General features: G+C 42.5%; 1 protein-coding gene across 1 annotated transcript in view; it reads right to left on the reverse strand.

The window, feature by feature from the left end:
• The window catches only part of INADL (InaD-like (Drosophila)), a 250,101-nt gene that overhangs the window by 5,524 nt on the left and 224,412 nt on the right, over positions 1-20,165 (reverse strand). Inside the window, exons 41-42 of the mRNA XM_015415230.1 lie at positions 18,893-18,997; positions 2,025-2,128 (exon numbers count right to left, since the gene is read on the reverse strand). Coding sequence (XP_015270716.1) covers positions 2,025-2,128; positions 18,893-18,997 — 209 coding nt within the window. The remainder of the gene's footprint in view (positions 1-2,024; positions 2,129-18,892; positions 18,998-20,165) is intronic.

Genomic DNA, 20,165 nt, shown 5'->3' on the forward strand with positions numbered 1-20,165 from the left:
CAGAGATTTGATACCACAGAATCCACCCTCTGGACCTGCCATTTCCTCCAGGGGATCTAATATCTTTAGTCTGGAGAACGGTTGTAATTCTGTGAGAATTCCAGGCCCCATCTGGAGGTTGGTAACCTTAATGTGGGGGAGGTTCATGGGATTCAGCATGACAGGGGGAAGAAAAAAGTCCCATTCTGTGAGATTCATGCTACTGACTGTTTGCTGGATACAAGCAATTCCTATTATTCAGGGAATAATTTTAATCCCAGTGACTAAATGTTACTGAATGCTTGATAATTTTCATGAATCAAAGGATTAAAAGATTTAAAAATTATCTCCCCAAAACTTTATGGAGCATGTATCTTGAAGTTTTCTGAGGGAAAATGCTGAAAGCCATTCCGCATTTATTTAATTTCTCTAAGGATAGATCATCTGGAATTGTAGTTGTCAAAACCCATCTCAAGCAAAAAAAGAGAAGAAGACAGGAGCAGAATCAAGATGACAATATGTCGGGGGGGGAACTCTGGGGAGTGGGTTGTCAGAAATAAATCAAAAGAGCAAAACCAAAAAAGATTCACACTTGCATGTTTTTGTGATATTAGCAGTTATATTAGCAGTTGAAAGCAAAAATATTTACATTATCCACCAAAAAAGAGGACATGGTATTTTGACGAATGCTGAACATTGGGGATACAAGGGGGAATTAAGAGTACATAGCAAACCTATACTCATAAAACAACAGGACTGGGATGTAATTCAAAAGTCACCTAGTCAGTTTTGCACATAGAGGCACGATGTTCCACATTCAGCTTCCAAAGGGCAGAACTGTGCACATCTATACCAAGAAAAGCAAAACTGTGCAGTGTATGCAATATATGAAACTGAGAAAATCTACATATATTTGCTTAGTTGTATAATTTATTGTTAGAAAGGGCAATGATCCCATTCCTTAACCTCTTATGGATTTTCTCTTCCATCCCCCCTTGCTAAATTTTTAGAAAGCATCACCCATACTCCCCCCCCCAGTCCACAAGGTTTAGAAATCAACTTTTAAAAGAGATTCTGCTTGCCATAAAATTCTGAATCATATGATGTATATGCAGAATTTCTGTTAACAATGCAATTCTGAGTAAGAAATTACTTAGGTCATTGTGTGGCACACGTGAAGTGCAAAAGAAAGGTGCACTATGTTACAAATATTAGATAATGCTCCAAAGTAATTCAGCCAAATGTGAAGACACATCAATGGATTTTTACACAGTGATCTGGGAGAAAAAAATTCTGCCCAAAGTACACCAATCAATCAAATAATTTATCCTACTGAAGAGTGAAAACCTATGCACAGCACAGAATTAAATGCATTAAATGCACAGCATTAAACTATTCTATGCATTTCATCTTTTGTTGCATGTATCTCTATTATTTCAAATTACATGGGGAGGAACCAGAATTTAGGCACCTTGTCTCTCCCAAATACTTTCCTGATCTCAGCATACCACTAGCAAATCATTACCACCGTACCATATGCCACAAACATATGGTACCATATGGTAACAAGTGTAAGCCTGTCAAATATATCTAAATGCAAACCTTGACAGCAGTTTATGGGATTCAAAATTTCACAGCTGGCAAAATGATAGAAGCTCAAAATTCTTATTCTACCCTTGACAAATGTATTTGTTTGTTATTATTTAAGACATTTTTATCTTGTACTCTCATCTTTTACTGTCTAGGCAGCTACCAAAGGTCAAATACAGAAACAGTTAAAAGACGAGTATCAACAAAGATCACAGAACCAGCAGAAAGGACAAGCTCTGAAAAGAGAGCAGCACAAAACTTATAAATCCATAATCTCTTGGTATAGGGAAAAAAAGTTAAAACATAATGTATATTCAAACACCACAGAGGAAGCAACAGAATCGTATTATAAATCTAATATCTGTTAACAGAAAGCTCCCCCCCCCCAGTTCTTTGGAGCAGTAATCTGGCCTCTTCTAGAATACCCAAAGCATTAAGAGAACATGCATACTTACTCTAGATCCTCAGGATGGTGTTTGATAGGTGGACTCAGATTAGTGCCAGCGGTCATGCTCTCTAGCTGGCTGGCTATGGCACTGATGTTAGTATCAGCAACAACCTGTAGGTCAGTGCAAAAGAGAATAAAATAGGCAAAATATTAGCAAGCAGCAAATTTTGAATTCTTTTTTCCCCCCCTGCTTGCCCATTGTTGGTGGGCAAGGTTTATTAGTTTTTTAAAGAGTTATATAAAATAAAAAAGAGAGCCATACACTTCAAAGGTATCTAGCCATTGCTTCGTTCATAACATCTTTAGAGACATAATTCCCTTTTCCCCTTTGTTAATCTATAGTCCACAACAGATGACATTAAGTAAAATTCCAATAAACAATTCATTTTTTCTATATCCTACCTGCTATTACTATTATTAATCAGTTTTATAACAATAAAAATATAAAAATATAACAGAAAAAAAACACACAGGTATATCACAGCAGTTAGACAGTTCAAATTTCTTATAGAATATCAATCTAGTCCCTTTAAGATATTCTTTCAAAATTTCAAAAAGTATTGTTAGCTTTCAAAATCCCCGTTTGCAAACCTAAACATAGTAATTTATATTTTCTCCATAACATCAACTCTCAACTTTACAATGCGAATATACTTTCACCTCACACTATATAGATCCCTCTTTTCTCTCACAACACTTAGGGTCATTACACCTTCTCTAGGTAATTAGCCCATTACTTTTGTTTTTCCCCTACAAGGCCCACTTTAAGAGTCAAAACTACCCTTTAATTTTTATCAACCATCAGGTAGAGCATTACAAATATCCAAAACATATTGCTTCAAATAAACCAACCATTACTTCTAACTTTCACTAATCAGTTAAGACAATAAAGATAGTCAATATTTGTAACTACAGATTATATTCTTAATCAGTCATTTAGCAAGTATCAGTAAAGGTTCAGTGAAAAGAAGGCAGAAAGAAATAATATATGAACAAATATGTGTTATTGTTATTGTTTTTCTTTTGCAGTTTGAGAGTTCACTTTAGGTAAATCTTCTTATTAGTCAGTTTCACCATGCAAACAATCAAGATATATTGCTACAAATTAGTTATACAGGTTATATTTATTCTGTTTACCCTGCAAATGTCTCCCCAAAATTGTTAATCCCCTGTGCCTTTGATCTTTGAAGGTCTCAATCTTACTTATATAGCAGCTCTTGGAAGTCTGTTCCTTTTCTGAAGACGCTTTGAAGTTCTCCCCCTCCCCTTCCAAACTGCTTGTATGCGAAATCAAACAACCCACAGCCTGTATAAACGCCTCGTTGTGCTTGATAACTAAGAAAACTGGGGACTTTAAGCAGTCAGAGTAGCCTTTTGTTACTTCTCTCGTATTCGGGATCACATCTCCAGATCAGTTGAGCTTTTGGGACAAGGATGGCGTCATTTGCAATGAAGGGTCTGTTATTTCAAGTAAACTAGTCTGTTCACTCTCAAAAACACTCTCGATTTGTTCCAAAAATGGAGAGATAGCTTCAAGTATTTTAGTTTGTATTCGTAGAATAATCTCATCCCAAACAGTTTTTGACAATTGCCAGTCCTCTCTGATTTGTGCTAAAAAAGCCATTTCGCACTTAAGCAGAGACTCTTGTAAACAATCATCTCTTTGGAATTACGCCATTAAAAGTGCTGGCTTCGTTGCTATTTCATGTCCAGACCCCATAAATAAAGTAAGTCACTGTTCTTCAATATTTAAGGTGTTTTCCAAATAGCAGATAGGAGATTTCAATATATTACTCTGCCCTTTGTATTTATATTGATGTTGACGCTCCGGAGCTCTGTTTCGCCGCTTATCATAGGAATGAGTGAGGGAAGATTCCTCAGCACCTCCTTTAGCTTCTCAGGAAAATTTATAGGGGCAAATAAAAGTTGTTTTCCAAGCTTGAAAACTGTTAAGAAAGAGAAAGTACTCACAGGTTCTTCGCCTAGATGGTATGACGAGGTTTGAAGGCTCTTTGTAAAGGGGTAATACAGCTTGTCAGTCGTGCTATCACGGTTGGTCTTCGGTGCTTCCTGCATTAGGACGATTCTGACTCCACACCCGTTGTTGCCACAAACGGGGGGAGCTCAGATATAAAAGTCCTCTGCAATCAGTTCGTACTCCCAACGAACCGATGGGACCAAGGAGAACCAAATGGACCCCTAAAAAAGCTCCAGAAGTTGGTGAGTCTCAGAGCCCTGAGAAAACTCAACCATGTTGCTAGACTATTGCCCCGCCTTCTTCCAGCAAATTTTGAATTCTTAGCAAACCCATCTTGCCCTGACCTGGATAGCCCAGGCAAGCCTGATCATGTCAGATCTCAGAAGCTAAGCAGGGCCAACCCTGGCAACTATTTGGATGGAAGACCTCCAAAGAATACCAGGGCTGAGAGGCAGAGGCAGGCGATCAAGCCACTTTTCTGGACATTGTCCATGCCCCAGTAGAGTTGTCCGAGGTTGTTATGACTTCCAGACAGAGACAAACACACACACACACACTACGGTTGCCAGCCCCCAGGTCCAGGTAGGGGTTCTTCTGCTTCTGGGGGCTCCAATCTGCCACTGGCCAGCTGGCCGGTGGGGGAAGCCCCACCTCCAAGCCCACCCCCAAGAGTGGCCACCCCTCTCCCTCCCCTCCTGCAGAGATTTAAAGGGCTTCAGCTGATCAGTGGGGAGGGCCCTTTAATTCTTTCAGCAAGGAGGGAGAGGGGCTGTCACTGGCCACAGCTCCGCTTGCAAAAAGACCCTTTAAAGGGGCTTGCAGTTAGCAGTACGGTGGTGCACAGACCTGAATCCCAAGCGGTGATTGTATTGTATTGTGCTCCCTACCAATTATACTCCTCCATGGGATAGTGAAGCCCCATGAACATCATACGGAGCAAAGTGAGGAGTTCCAGTGAGAGGAAGAAATTGGTGAAAATTGCCCTTTCTTCTCCAAGCAGGAATGGAAAAGAGTTCAGGACCCAAGCCTTGATATTCCATGTTAAATGGATGACACAAGGATTCAAATGCACTCAGAAAGTATATCTTGGTAACACTTTTGGATATGCAGTTATCTATGTACCTCACTTCTTTTTTAATTTACTGTCAAGTGATTCTTATGTGCTGCATAGGAAAGGGTAGCCCAAACCTTTGGTTAACAATGGAATCAATTTAAATTATTAGTAATTGCTGCAGATGCTTAAATCCAAATTTATGCTTTAATTTGAAAACTTGATTTTGATGGTTTATAATTTTGTCTTCGCCTATTTTTTTAAAAAAGAGATCATTTGATGCTTTGTGTGTTAGAGCTTCCATAATTTTGTCAGTGATCTGATTCACATACATCTTTCGCAAGCTCTTTCTTCATCATCTTAACTTTTTTGTTCCTGACATGAAAAGTAATTATTTTTGGTTCTGCTTGCCTGACTTCCCTGCCAAAGTCAGTCAATGGAATCGCGTTGGTCTATTAAAAATCTACATCTTCATCCAAAAATAAGAGCTCTTGCATCATCTGTTTCTTCCATGGGAAAACACAAAGAAAAAAGAACAAGCAGAAAGCTGAGAAAATAAGATTATGCAAATCTCACTGTAGATTTGATTGTGCAAACCAAATAAACACAGGGATTAAATTTAACTAATTATTGGAACTGGTCTTATTTAAATAGGATTTGTTTTCACTACACTGCAACTCTTTCATCTGACCAACCTCAGTTTCTAGATCTGTTTTGGGATATAGATGAAATTAATGTGCTTTCTCATTCTGTGATGTCTAAAATTAGACCAGCAATTAAAGAAGAAACTACTAGTCCCTACAAATAAATAGCCTATGCCAGGGATTGGTTCACTAACAAGATTATCAAAATCCCACTGCTATCAATTTTGATCTTCCCTAACCCTCAATGTAATGATTTATAACACTCTAATTAGCACAAGGCACAGATTTCAGGGTTCTTTAAATAAACTATATGTAGTATTTTATATGTTTGTTCCAACAGTATACTACTGAGAAGGCAGAAAAGACTAATACAAACAACGCTATAATTCTCCAGTAGGACTGAACAACTGTTCATGGCTACTGGTTTTAAAAAATATCACTGGCCGCAAGACATATCTATATTTACCAATCTGTAGTTGACAATAAGAGTGCATCAGAGTTCAACAACCTTGCAAAAATATATCCTTATAACTACGCCTGCAGACAACAGATTAAATTAAACAACAGCAACCAAACAGCCAGAAGGGATATGTTCCCCGGGGATCCTAATCTTCCATTTGCAAACAACATTAACAAAGTCCTTTGCCATCCTTCCCAGGACATATCAACAATAAGCCTTTCCACACCACTGCATACAATTATTTGACCTTTCCCAGCTAGTTAGCAGAAGGGGGTTTAACTGATAATAGAATTACTTAATGATGTGCCACTCATGATTATCTCATGGATAGAACGAGCACTTCTGTTGTGTGAATTCAAAGCCACTGTTGGGCAAATGAAGAATGTGGAGTGGTTCTGTATGTCAGAGAGGGTATACAGTCCAGTAAGATTGAGAATGTAAGTGTGCTCAAAAGGAAGTTTAACCCTGGCAGTCTGTTATCACCCACCAGAGCAAAGGTTAGAGGATGATTTAAAAATAGCAAAAGGAATTAAGGAAAGATGAAATAACTGTCATAACAGGTGATTTTAATTACCCACACATTGATTGGGTCAATATGTGTTCAAGTCAGGAGAAAAAGATACTCTCAATGATTGTACCATGGAGCAGATGGTCACAGAATCTACTGGGAACAGGCGATCCTCAACTTGGTCCTACATAATGCCCAAGACTTGGTGAGAGAAGTAAATGTAATAGCATGGGTTGGGAACAGTGACCATAAGGCTATTAAGTTAAACATTAATGTAAATAGGGAGTTGCCCCAAAAGACCAACATAATCACTTTTAACTTTAGAAAAAGTAACTTCTATCAAATGAGGGAGCTTGTGAAGAAGAAATGGAAAGTAAAGGTAAATAGGGTCAAATCCCATTCGGAAGCTTGGAAACTATTTAAAACTATAATCCTAGAAGCTCAGATAAAATGTAAACCGCAAGTTAGGAAAGGTACAAATAGGTATTTAGAAAGGCCTGCATGGTTAACAAACAAAGTAATGGAACCAGTAAAAGGTAAGAAGGATTCCTTTAGGTGGTGGAAAGCTAGTCCGAGTGAGGTAAATAAAAGGGAGCACAGGTTGTGGCAAATAAAATACAAGTCGATGATCAGATGGGCAGTAAGGGACTATGAGGAACATATTGCAAAAAACATAAAGATCAACAATAAAAATTTCTTCAAATACATTAGTAGCAGAAAAACAGCCAGGGAGGCAGTGGGGCCCTTGGATGACCAAGAGGCAGGGCTCTTTTTGTAGCAGGAACTCCTTTGCATATTAGGCAACATGCCCCTAATGTAGCCAATCCTCTAAGAGCTTACAGTAGCCCCTGTAAGAAGAGCTCTGTAAGCTCTTGGAGGATTGGCTACATTAGGGGTGTGTTGCCTAATATGCAAAGGAGTTCCTGCTACAAAAAGAGCCCTGCAAGAGGTCGAAGGATTACTAAAGGATGACAGAGAAATGGTAGAGAAGCTGAATGCATTTTTTGCATCTGTCTTCACTGTGGAAGATGGGAGAATTGCCCACTCCAGAACCATCGATTTCAGGAGGGGTGTTGAAAGACCTGAGTCAAACTGAGGTGACAAGAAATGAGGTCCTACAACTGATGGACAAATTAAAAACTGACAAATCACCAGGCCCAGATGGCATACATCCAAGAGTTCTGAAAGAACTCAAAAGTGAACTTGTGTTATCTCCTGTCAAAAATATGCAATCTGTCTCAAAGGACTGGAAGGTAGCTAATGTAAGCCCCATTTTTTAAAAAGGTTCCAGAGGTGATCCGGGAAATTACAGGCCTGTCAATCTAACATCGATGCCAGGTAAGTTGACGGAATCTGTTATTAATGACAGAATTAGTAGGCATATTGATGGATAAAAGCTATTGAGGAAAAAACAGCATGGATTCTGTAAGGGAAGTTCTCACTAACCTTTTAGAGTTCTTTGAGGGGGTGAAGAAACATGTGGACAAGGGTGACCCAATAGATATTGTTTACCTAGACTTCCAGAGAGCTTTTGATAAAGTTCCTCATCAAAGGCTCATAAGTAAACTTAGTAGTCATGGGATAAGATAACAAGTCCTCTCATGGATTAAATACTGGTTAATTAATAGGAAACAGAGAGTGAGTATAAATGGGCAGTTTTCACAGTGGAGGGTAGTTATCAGTGGGGTTCCACAGGGCTTGGTACTAGTCCTGTGCTTTTTAACTTGTTCTTTAAAGATTTGGAGTTGGGAGTAAGCAGTGAAGTGGCAAGTTTGTGGATGACACTAAGTTGTTCAGGGTGGTGAGAACGAGGGAGGACTGTGAGGTGCTCCAGAGGGATCTGTTGAGGCTGGGTGAGTGGGTGTCAACATGGCAAATGAGGTTCAATGTGGACAAGTGCAATGTAATACATACTGGAGCCACAAATCCTAACTATAAAACCTCGCGGATGGGGTCTAAACTGGTGGTAACTGACCAAAAGAGAGACTGGAAGATTTGTATTCACTTACTGTGAAACTTCCTTTCTCAGTGGTCCGGGAGTGGGGCAGTCCTTACTCTTGGGAATAGGCTCCTCCTCTGGAATAGGGTCAGTTTCCTCAGATCAATCCAGGAAGGGGAGGGGCCTGTCCCCTGAGAACATCCCAGTTGTCTCCAAGCCATGCATCCCCTAACATCACACTAAGGAAAAGAAAAACACTTCTTCCCACCATAGTGAGACTTGATTTTCGGGGCAACCAGCCTAACTTTATGCCCCTCCTGTGGGTGTAGACTAAGGTTGAAACCTTCTGTTGCTCTCCCACCCAATTAACTCACTTTTTTTTTGCTTTAGCACCTCAGAGAAACTTCATAAATGTTCATCCAGTTTCTATATCCCCAAAAAAAAACCACTGGAAGCTGCCCCCCAAAGCTGGGTGGGTAGGACTTCCCCACTCCCAGACCACTGAGAAAGGAAGCTTCACGGTAAGTGAATACAAATCTTCCATTCTCTGGTGGTCCTGGGAGTGGAGCAGTCCTTACTCTTGGGACATAAAATAGCAGTGTGCCCCAGGGTGGGAAATCCAGCTTCTGGTTTATAGGGTGTGCTGCAGCACACTCCAATGAAAAGCTGCCGCAGCCAAGGTCAACTTCTCTACTCTATAGCACTCTACTCTATAGAGTGCACAGACTTCCAGGTGGCCACCATATCTACCTTCTCCAAGGATGGAAGTGATCTGTAAGCTGCTGATGTAGCAGCCCCCCAGAGAGAATATGCTGCAACACGTTTGGGTGGATCCAGCCCCTGAGCCTTGCATGCAACAATGATGTCACCCCTAAAACCACCTACTTAAAGTAAAAGGTGGTACCAGTTGAGGTAAGGAAAATATCCTAAAGGAAACAAATAGGGTATCTGAAACATGCCAATGCTTGGCCTGTCAACATAAAAACTGAATACCCTATGGACATCTAGGCAATGCCATTCCCTTTCCTTATCCTGCCTATGATTGGGACAAAGGAAGGCAAGACAATGATCTCTGACTAGTGAAAGAACTGGATTAACCTTGGGAACGAAGGCTTGATCTGAGCATAACTTCACCCTATCAGTGCGGAAAACATGAAGTTCCCTGGAAACTGACAGGGTCCTCAGTTCCAACACCCGCCTAGTTGACATGATGCCGGCTAAAAACTAGGTCTTGAATGTTAATTCCTTGAGACTTCATGGGTTCAAGGTTCTCCACACGATACTCTCAGGACCCTATGTGGGTTCCAAGTCGGAAACCTCTGCACGTGGCGGTTTTGACCATGTAGTAACCCCTTAGGAATCTCTTAACGTATGGATGGCAATTTAAGGGACTTCCCTTGCTAGCCCCCATCACTGCCGATATGACTGCTGCCTGTCACTTTAATGTACTCACGCTTAGCCCTCTATCCAAACCATCTTGGAGAAAGCTAAGACGCCTCTAACTGATGCATTTAATGTTCTGAACACCAAGGGTGCGTTCAGATGCGGCGTTTCAGCCGGCATAAACTGTACTGATTGGAACCGGTGCAGTTTATGCCAGCTGAAACGCGATCACACTCACCTCCATTTTGCGGATTTCATCGCTGTATGCCCGCTCACATGCTGCGGGCGTCGGCTTTTAAAAAAAACTCAGTTTAAGCATGCGCATAGGCAGCTATTCACAGAATGGCGATATTTGCGCATGCTCAAAACACCCCATATTACATTTAAACTTTAAAGGTAAGGACTTACCTTTAAAGTTTAAACACCAAACTGACCTTCCTGAAGCCCCGGACTCCTCTAAGACACTACACTAAGGGCTTAAAAAAAAAAAATCGCTCAGGGCGAAGCTTCGCCCAAGCGCACATCGCTTAGTTTTAAAAAATGGCGGGGGGAAATCGGAAGCCTCAGGCTTCCGAACAGAAGTGGCTAGAAGTGGAGAGTGATCAGACGGCGGGGTTAAGCGAATGCAACCGTTGCACTCAGGATACCACCACTTGGGAACCTAGTGGCAGAGTGCAACGGTTTAAAGGGCTTTACAACGGTTAGGGATGGAAGACAGATGTTCGCCGTCTGAACGCCGGTAAGTACAACGATTGCAACTGGCACAGATTCCGTTGTAAAGCCCCCGTCTGAACGCACCCCAAGAGTGAAGAACCCGCCAGGTTGTGTTATACACCCTATTCGTGGAACTCTTCCTAGAAAACTAATATGGTGTCTGTCACCCTGTCAGGGTAACCCAACCCTTCTAGCTGTTTCCGCTCAACCTCCAGGCTGTTAGGTTTAAGAGGGCTGGCCGCGGATGTTGTGCTGATTCTAATGTCAAAAAGTCCTTTCCCAGTGGTAGGCATCATGGTTCCATGGTCGACAATCTCTTCAGATCCTGGAAGTAATTTGTGGCCAAAAGGGTGCTATCAGCACTAGGTCCACCTTCTGTTCCAGCAGCTTCTGAATCACCTTGTGAAACAATTAAGTCGGTTGGAGCATGTACAGTCATTCCTGTGGCCAGTCGCAGTTCAGAATGTCTGTTCTTGTTGCCCACTGGTTTTCAACTCTGGATATGAAACGTGGAAATTGATGATTCTGGTCTGTGGTAATGAAGTCCATTTCCATCATCCTATACCATTTGCAGACCTGTTGAAAACCCAACTTGCAGAGCATCCATACGGACCAATCTCATCTCCATCTACTCAGCCAGTCCGTCAATGCAGTGTCCTGGCCTGCCACATAGACCACCTCCAATGACTGTAGCTGGATCTGATCAGGTCGCTTGCTTCTGTGTATAAGGTCCGAAATCTGGTTTCTTATGCCTTTGTCGTCATATTGTCTGTCTGGACTAGAACATGATGACCTGTAAGCATCTTGGAGAATTCCAAGAGCTCCAGCCTAGTGGCTCTGAGTTTTATACTCAGTGAGGTCTCTTCCTGAGACCAAACCCCTTGTGTAATTGTACCTTGAGAGTGAGTTCCCCACCCTGGCAGACTCACGTCTGTGGTCATCAACATCCTCTTTAGATTTCGTATCAGGGATCCCCATTGGAAACAAAAGGGTTCCAACCACCACTGCAGCTGATGCTGAAGTTGTTTTGGCAACTGTACCAGCTTGTAGCCCTAACTGGCCACCACATCCTGGTAAGGTAAGGGAAAATGTCTGTAGAGGTCCGGCATGAAACCTTGACCATTGAAGCACTTCATGGCTTGACGTCACACCACCATGCTCAGAAGCTTGGCCAGTACCATACCCTCTATCTTGTGTTTTTTTTCTTCCCCCCCAACCTGTCTATGGTCAGAAGTTGTATGTTGTGTTGTCTTTCCCAAGTGTCTATCTGCACCCACAGATGTACCCATGATTGAGAGGCGTTTAGATTGCCCTTCTCCATGTTGACCACAAAGGCATAGTCCCTAAAAAAAAAATCACCACCATCTCTGATGCCTCCCCGTTGTGCTGGTAAGAAGGGGCCTTGACAATGATGTCATCTAGAGATGGTGACAGCAACAGTCCCTGAAGTCTAAGATGTATTACAATGGCTACCATAAGCTTGGTGAATTCTCTTGGGAATGACTTCAGGTGGAAAGGCAACACTGGTACTGAAAATGTTTCCCATCATACGCAAAGCATAGGAACCTGCAGTGAGCCTCTTGAAGTGGGATGTGTAAATGGTTCTGCTGATGTAGCAGCCCCCCCCCACTCCCAAGTGCCTATCCTATAGATCGATGGATCCCAGGACATCCTTTGCTTGAACATCTGCCAGAATGGAGTTCAGAGTTTTCATCCTGAACATTCTAGTTCTGACGCAGTTGTTTAGCCATTTCAGGTCCAAGATTTTCCTGGCATCCTTATTCTTCTTTGGCTATGGGCACGATATCCTTTTGGAGTCACCACAGGACTGACAAGTTTTTTTGTTTTGTTTTTTTTAACATAGAACACGTCTTTATCTTCAATAAGATATCTGTCAAGTCCCTCTCCAAAAAGGTTTATGCCCTTGAAGGGAACTGCTGTCACTTTAGCTCGTGCCGTAGAGTCCCCATCCTAGTTCTGAGCCACTCATTCCTTCTGGCTGCTACACTGCATGCCATGGCTCTAGCTAACTGCAGCAGGATGTCCAGTGAAGTATCTACCACAATCACTGTCACCAAGGCAACCTTCTTAAGCTTGTCTTTAAGTTCTTTTGAGACTCCACTATTAGCTGAGGCTAGTCCTGATGCCCAAGAATGTGTTGCCCTGGCAAACGACAAGCCTGCTATTGACATCCTGATGGAGCAGACTGAGACTTTGAAGTCTTTGCGTAAGGCTTGCTAAAAACCCCTATCACTGGGGTCTTGGGCAACCTATCTGCATCCATAGGTAGAACTGAGTTGGAGGTCAAGCTAGTCCCAGGTTCGTCCACCATTGGCACCTTGAGTCTCTTGGTAGCCTCTGGTATCAGGGAATAAAGCTTGGGGAAAAAACATCTGATGGTTAGTTTTTAGCTTGGAATGGTGTTCCCACTCTGCCTACATCCTACTAGAAAAGGCTGTGGGCAGTTAGAGGCTTGACATTGCCTGCCTCAGCATAGCAACCCTGGACTTCCTCAGTTGTCTCCCATCCAAGTACTAACCAGGACTGGCCCTGCTTAACCTCTGAGATCTGACAAGCGTGGCCGAGCCTGGGCCATCTAGGTCAGGGCTGGCATCCCTTCTTGTGGTACTGCCCGTTTGTACATCATCTGGCCAGATTCCACCAGAAGTTCTCGGTCAAAATCATCCTTTTCCTTAAGTCTGGCGGAAAATCTAAGTACTTTGAAAGTAATCTCATGTACAGCTCCTGAGGGAATAGCCGGGACTGTACTGTTGGTACTACTCCCTCTCCTTCCTCCAACCATTCCCAATCTGCCCAATCTGAGGATGGAACTGGGGAGTTTGGGTCCCTCCTGGACTTTTTGCAGCCATCCAGTCACAGCCCACTTATGGTGACCCCTTGGGGTTTTCAAGCAGGAGATATTCAGAGATGGTTGGCCTTGCCTGCCTCTGTGTCGTGCCTCTGGCATTGTTTGGTGGTCTCCCATCCAAATACTGACCAGGGCTGACTGTGCTGATTTGATTATGTCAGGCTATCCTGAGCTATCCTTGTTGCCTCTGTTTCCTGGTTCTCCATAAGAGTCTTGCAGGAACTGTGAGGCTTATGATCTGAATACATTTGACTTGCTAAGTGTACCCCCCCAATCTGTTATAGCCTCTCTGTGGCAAACAGTGGCGGTGGTGGAAGTGCTATCAAGCAGCAGCCCCATATGGTTTTCAAGGCAAAAGACAGACGAAGCTAGAGAGCCAACCAGGGCTGACCATGCTTAACTTCCAAGATATCATTTATTTATTTATCAGATTTATACCCCGCTCTCCCCGCAAAGCAGGCTCAGAAGATTTGATCAACTGGGCTAGCCAGGGCCGCTGCCCTTGCCTGCCTCAGCATAGTGATCCTGGACTTCCTTGGTGGCCTCCCATCCAAGTACTAACCAGGGCTGACTCAGCTTAGCTTCTGAGACCTCAACAGATCAGACTAGCTTGGGCTATCCAGGTCTGGGAACAGGGAACTGGCAGGTCTAACTGGCAGCCATTTTCTATTCACTTGCCTGGGAGAGAAAGTGAAAGTAAGTCAACCATGAGGGTCCAGGGAACTAAGATGGCCACTGTCAATTTCCCTGCCCTTCTATGGCTTTCCCTGGGCCTTCTAGCTCCCTGTCTGTTCCATGGCTTACCATGATTCTGGCGAGGGCTAGAGGCTCCTGGCTTGACTGTTCGACCACACACCGGGTCCACCGAGACCAGGGAGATTGGCCAAGTTTGTGGCTTTGTCCCAGTCTCCTTACAGACTCAGCCACTTCCCCTGATGTGTGTTGGTTGGGGAGGCAAATTCCAGCCACAGGCTGGGCCCGGTGGGAGTCTGCGTACACAGCCACAGCTGCTGGGGATCTCCCAGCACTGTTGGCTGCCTTTGCGGTCTGATGCCGACCACGGCTTGAAATAATGAAGAGGGAGGGTCTCCTCCTTCTCTTCTTCTCATTCCTGGATCGCTGTGCTCTACAGAGCTCCTGTGAAACACATCCTGCTCAAGCAGCAGGGCCAGTGAGACTGGGATGTTCCCAGGGGACAAGCCCCACTCCTTCCTGGATTGATCTGAGGAAACCGACCGTGTTCCAGAGAAGGAGCCTATTCCCAAGAGTAAGGACTGCCCCACTCCCAGGATCACCGGAAAACATGGAGTCGTGGTAGCTAACACACTGAAAATGTTGACTCAGTGTGCAATGGCAATAAAAAAGGAAATGCTATGTTGGGGATTATTAGGAAGGGAATTGAAAACAAATCAGCCAGTATCATAATGTCCCTGTATAAATTGATGGTGCAGCCTCATTTGGAATACTGTGAACAGTTCTGGTCACCACACCTCAAAAAAGATATTATAGCAGTGGAAAAAGTACAGAAAAGGACAACTAAAATGATTAAGGGGATGGAACACTTTCCCTATGAAGAAAGGTTAAAGAGGTTAGGGCTTTTTAGCTTGGAGAAACAACAACTGAGGGGGTGACATGATAGAGGTTTACAAAACTATGCATGAGATAGAGAAGGCAGAGAAAGAAGTACTTTTCTCCCTTTCTCACAACTTGTGGACACTCAATGAAATTGCTGAGCAGTCGGATTAGAACAGTAAAAGGAAGTACTTCTTCACCCAAAGAGTAATTAACACGTGGCATGCACCCCCACATGAAGTAGTGGTGGCTACAACCACAGCCAACTTCAAGAGGGGATTAGATAAACATATGAAACAGAGGTCCATCAGTGGCTAATATAGATGGAACACCATGTTTGGGGGCAGTGATGCTCTGTATTCCTGGTGCTTGGGGGGCAACAGTGGAAGGGCTTCTGGAGTTCTGGCCCCACTGGTGGACCTCCTGATGGCACTTAGTTTTTGGCTACCGAGTGACATAGAGTGTTGGACTGGATGGGTCATTGGCCTGATCCAACATGACTTTCTCTTAAGTTCTTATGTTCTTACACCTACTTAATAAAAGTAAAAAGAAAAAAAGAAATAGTCATTTCCTGCTTAGCATGCCCTATTTTTCTGCTATCATATGATACAACTGTCATATGATACAACATATGATACAACATATGATACAACTGTCTAATTATGACAGCTTCCCTCAAAGGAAATTTTCACTCAAAATATGAAACATTTGAAAGTGGGATTAAGAAAGTTCTAATTAATTAAAATGTGTGAGAACCCCCCCCAACTTTATTTTAAGTCAATTATTGTTAAATAAAAAACATATTGCAGAAGGAGCAGCAGCCTTTTAAAAAAGGAGCATTTAACAGTCTGCTTCTCAGGTGGTACTCATGTAATAAGCAAGGATTTTGGCACTTTGCATGCCATGCTATCAACACTCACTTTCTTGTTATTCTAAGATATTACTGCCTGCATTCTGTTTAGGGAACTAGACCACAATGGCATCATCACATTCCATTAGTTTCATGTTATTGGCTGGCAATTGTCAAAGTGACTGACAATGCCATTTATCAGTGTCATCTTCTTCACTCTATGACTATTTTGCCCCTCTCCATCTAAAATTGATATTCTGAACCAGTCCACATGATACAGCCGCCATGTTACATTAGTGGCTTCAGATTGGATCCAGCTCTAAACTACTCATGTTGCATTGGCTTGCTAGCAAAATTATGTTTTCTCTGTGTTGAATGTATCATAAGGTGAGGTCCCACATAAAGTCATGCAACTGGACTCTCTAACATCCAGTTCAGAACCTGCTACTTTGAATAATTCCAGATAGGTAACCATGTTAGCCTGTAGATCCCACTCCTGACCTTCGATGGGGCGCCGTTGGTGCCAGTGGCAGAGGTTAGAAGTCTGGGAGTGCTCCTGGATGCCTCCTTAACGACGGAGGCCCAGGTAGCAGCCACTGCCAAGGCAGCCTTTTACCATCTACGGCTGATTAGGCAGTTGGTTCCTTTCCTTGAATGCAATGATCTGGCAACAGTGATCCATGCAATGGTCACCTCGAGATCGGATTTTTGCAATGCTCTCTACATGGGGCTGCCCTTGTCCCAGATCCGGAAGCTGCAGCTGGTGCAGAATGCAGTGGCGAGGCTGTTGTTGTGTCTTCCTGTGCAGGAGCACATCCAGCCCACCCTAAACGCACTGCACTGGCTGCCAATAACATACCGGATTCAGTTCAAGGTGCTGGTTTTGATCTTTAAAGCCCTATATGGTCAGGGACCTACTTACCTGAGGGACTGCCTTTCTCTACATGTTCCCCAGATGGCACTAAGATCTGGATCCCAACATCGTCTGGCCCTTCTGGGCCCTAAAGAAGCCAGGCTAGCAGAGACAAGGGCCAGGGCCTTCTCTGTGGTGGCCCCGCACTGGTGGAATGAGCTCCCAGAGGACATCAGGGCCCTGCGGGACCTTTAGCAGTTCCGCAGGGTCTGTAAAACGGAGCTCTTCCACCAGGCTTTTAATTAAGGGGCCACTGGTAACATCGTGGCCCCAGCCCTAACATCAGCACCAAAGTAACACCAGCACTAAAGTAATACCTGATAGCCTAGCAAGGAACCTGGAATATGGTGATTGTTATATCTGGATGCCGAAAGAAGGCCGCCGTTGTTTACTGTTTACTGTACTGCTAGCACTTTGCACTTTGTTGTGTTTAACTGTTTTATGTGTTTTAATATTTGTACAATGTATTTTTATATATGACTGTAAGCCACCCTGAGCCTGCCCTCGTGGGAAGGGCAGGATATAAATTAATTAAATAAAAATAAATAAATAGTAGACACTGCTTCTGAGGAAGTGAGTTCTGATTCACAAAAGAAAATAAATCTTCTTAATCTTTAAGTTTTGGAGTGAAGGCAGCATGATATAACCCAACCTTGTCAGACTTTGGAAGATAGGCAGGGTCGGTACTTGTTTGTGAGGTGACCAAGAAAGATCCTGCAGAGGAAGGCTATGAGAAACCACCCCTGCTTCTCACTTGCCTTGAGAGCTCCTTGCCGGGGTCACCATAAGTTGGTTGTGACTTTACAGCACTTATATACTTAAGGTTCCACTGAACTCTTATTTTATTATACTACCCTGAAAGTCATTGTGCAGGATTTACACTTTCAAATTAATAGCTATAAACCATGTATGCTGAACTTTTGTTCTGCTTCAGAGTTAGTCGTTTGTGAACTGTAGTTTTCAGCGGACATTCTGAACCATCACATGATGACATCTGTGTGCTCTATATTCTTCCAAATTAGGATCTGCAGGTGTGGCAAATCAATTATGTGATTACTTCACCACTCGCCCAGAAGAAGGAAAATATCCCCATCCCTTTTAACCTGAATTCACTCAAAGAATTTGCCAGCTAAAACAAATCCTTAAATGACTCAGGTATTGTACTAATTTTTCCATTTGACTAAAGATCCTGAAGACAGGATCCTCCTAGGACTTGCTCATGGTGCTTTGAACAGTCCTTCTAATGTCCTATCAGTCTTATAAACTAAAGGCCATGCCCTTTAATGAGTTAATCCATCTCATATTGGGAGTTCCTCTTTTCCTTCATTGAAATTAATGGGATTTAAAATTGCTTAATACTCTATGCTCATTCTTTTTAAGTGTGCTGATGGGGGAGGGGGGTTGTAAAGAAATAAAGTAAGTGCCTTGTAATTTACAAAGACAACAGTGATCATCTTAGTTAATGACACATTTCTCATCTACATAATTAAAATAACTTATCAGTTGTAATACCCGGACACTGCAGTTTGGTTGATAACCAGTCCTATGCAGAAGAAAATTGGATAACTCTACAAAACTAGCACTGCTGTTTCTCTTGATCTTTCCTTTGAAGAACAAGGAACTTAGCATGATGGACAACTCATTCAGAATTATGAAGCAAAAAAAAAAAAAGTAAATAATTTTCTATTTGTACCATTTTTTGGGGGGGGGGTTTAAAGAAAAAAGTGACAAATTATAATCATAGATGATTTTTCATGTGTTACATTTCCCTCCCTCTTTCTCCTTGTTTTGCTTTTATATAATCATGCTTACAGTCTATATGGGCACAAATAAAGAATTCTTCAGTGAAATAATTTTTTGCTTTCATCTTGCGTAATTCACATCAGCCAAAACCCTACTGTGCTGTGATGTCTTGTGCCAGTGATGCTCAATCTTTTTTTTAACACACCATTTATCTATCCTCGCACAGCTGCATGTTCAATTTATCATCATACCTGCAGGATAATGCTCCCATAAGCATTCTTCAGTAGATTAACTGCATCAGCGTGAGACAGCCCATCCAAAGGCTGCCCGTTAATACTGACAATCCGATCTCCCACCTTTAAAAAAAGCAACAAAACCAACAGAAAATTACTAGCATTAAGGGAAATTGGAGGCGTGCTTAATACTGCTTGCAAGTTTGGCATTGCACATCAATGTTTCTCAGTTATAGTAAGACAATAGAGATCTGCTGTATTTCCACTGATTAATAAGCATTCTTCATAGTGAGAGTAAAATATTCATCCTGGGAGTATCAGCCAACAAAAACACTTGGGTTTTACTGCTGTAATGCTGGAGTCAAGAGGAACAGCATAAGAACTCATTCTACATGGAAAATACCATTTTACATGTATGAAATTGGCTCGTTCAATATGAAAACTATATATGAAAACCGATGATCTTTCAAGGCAAATACATATGAGCTGTGAGCCACAAAGACACAGGCTATTGTGCTGACAACAGTTCTATACATTTTAAATTGTTCACATTAATCTCACTCCTTTTCAAAAGTTCAGGAGATAAAATACAAATCTAATAAAAATAAAATATCCATATTAAGTGTCAAGTGGTATGCAAATAATACACCCTTCACTGGCTTTACTTTCTCCATGCAGAAGAGGTTGGCTCAGATCCTATCTAAGCTAAAGCAGAGTAACAGTTCCAGAAGTGAAGTCCCTCCCCCACTCTTGCTGCAAAGTACTGTGCCTCCCAGAATCATGTCCCTGAAAATTAGTTGATTCCTGGGAACAGCAGGGGAGAATGAAGAGGGGCCTACAGGTGGGAGGGAGGAACCAGAATGAAACACTGGAACCTACCTGAAAGTTTCTTCTCTTCAGTGAGGCAAAGTCATCCCAACTTGGTTAGGTCATGCCTCTGTTCGCTCCTGGTAGAGCTATGGAAATTTTTGTGAGTTCCTCTATTGGAGAGATCAAAGGCTGACCCCTGTTGGTAGTTAATCCTCAGCACTCAGATCAGTAGGATCTAAGTGAGAGCTGACAAGCTGTAGATAACAGGTTCCAACCGGTTATGACTGGAACTGAAGCAAGTCCAGTCATTATGACTCAGCATGAAGCTGATTGGTTATGATGTGTATATATGTGGACATGTACCAGCTCTGTATTCCTTCTCTTATTCTCATGTGTATGGCGGAGCACTTTGTCGGTGGAGTGTACATATTGTGAATAAACCTGTATATAGTATACCACTGGACTGTGTACATGTGGTGCT

Source organism: Gekko japonicus, unplaced genomic scaffold, assembly GCF_001447785.1.
Source record: "Gekko japonicus isolate JY-2015 unplaced genomic scaffold, Gekko_japonicus_V1.1 scaffold199, whole genome shotgun sequence".
NCBI lineage: Eukaryota > Metazoa > Chordata > Lepidosauria > Squamata > Gekkonidae > Gekko > Gekko japonicus.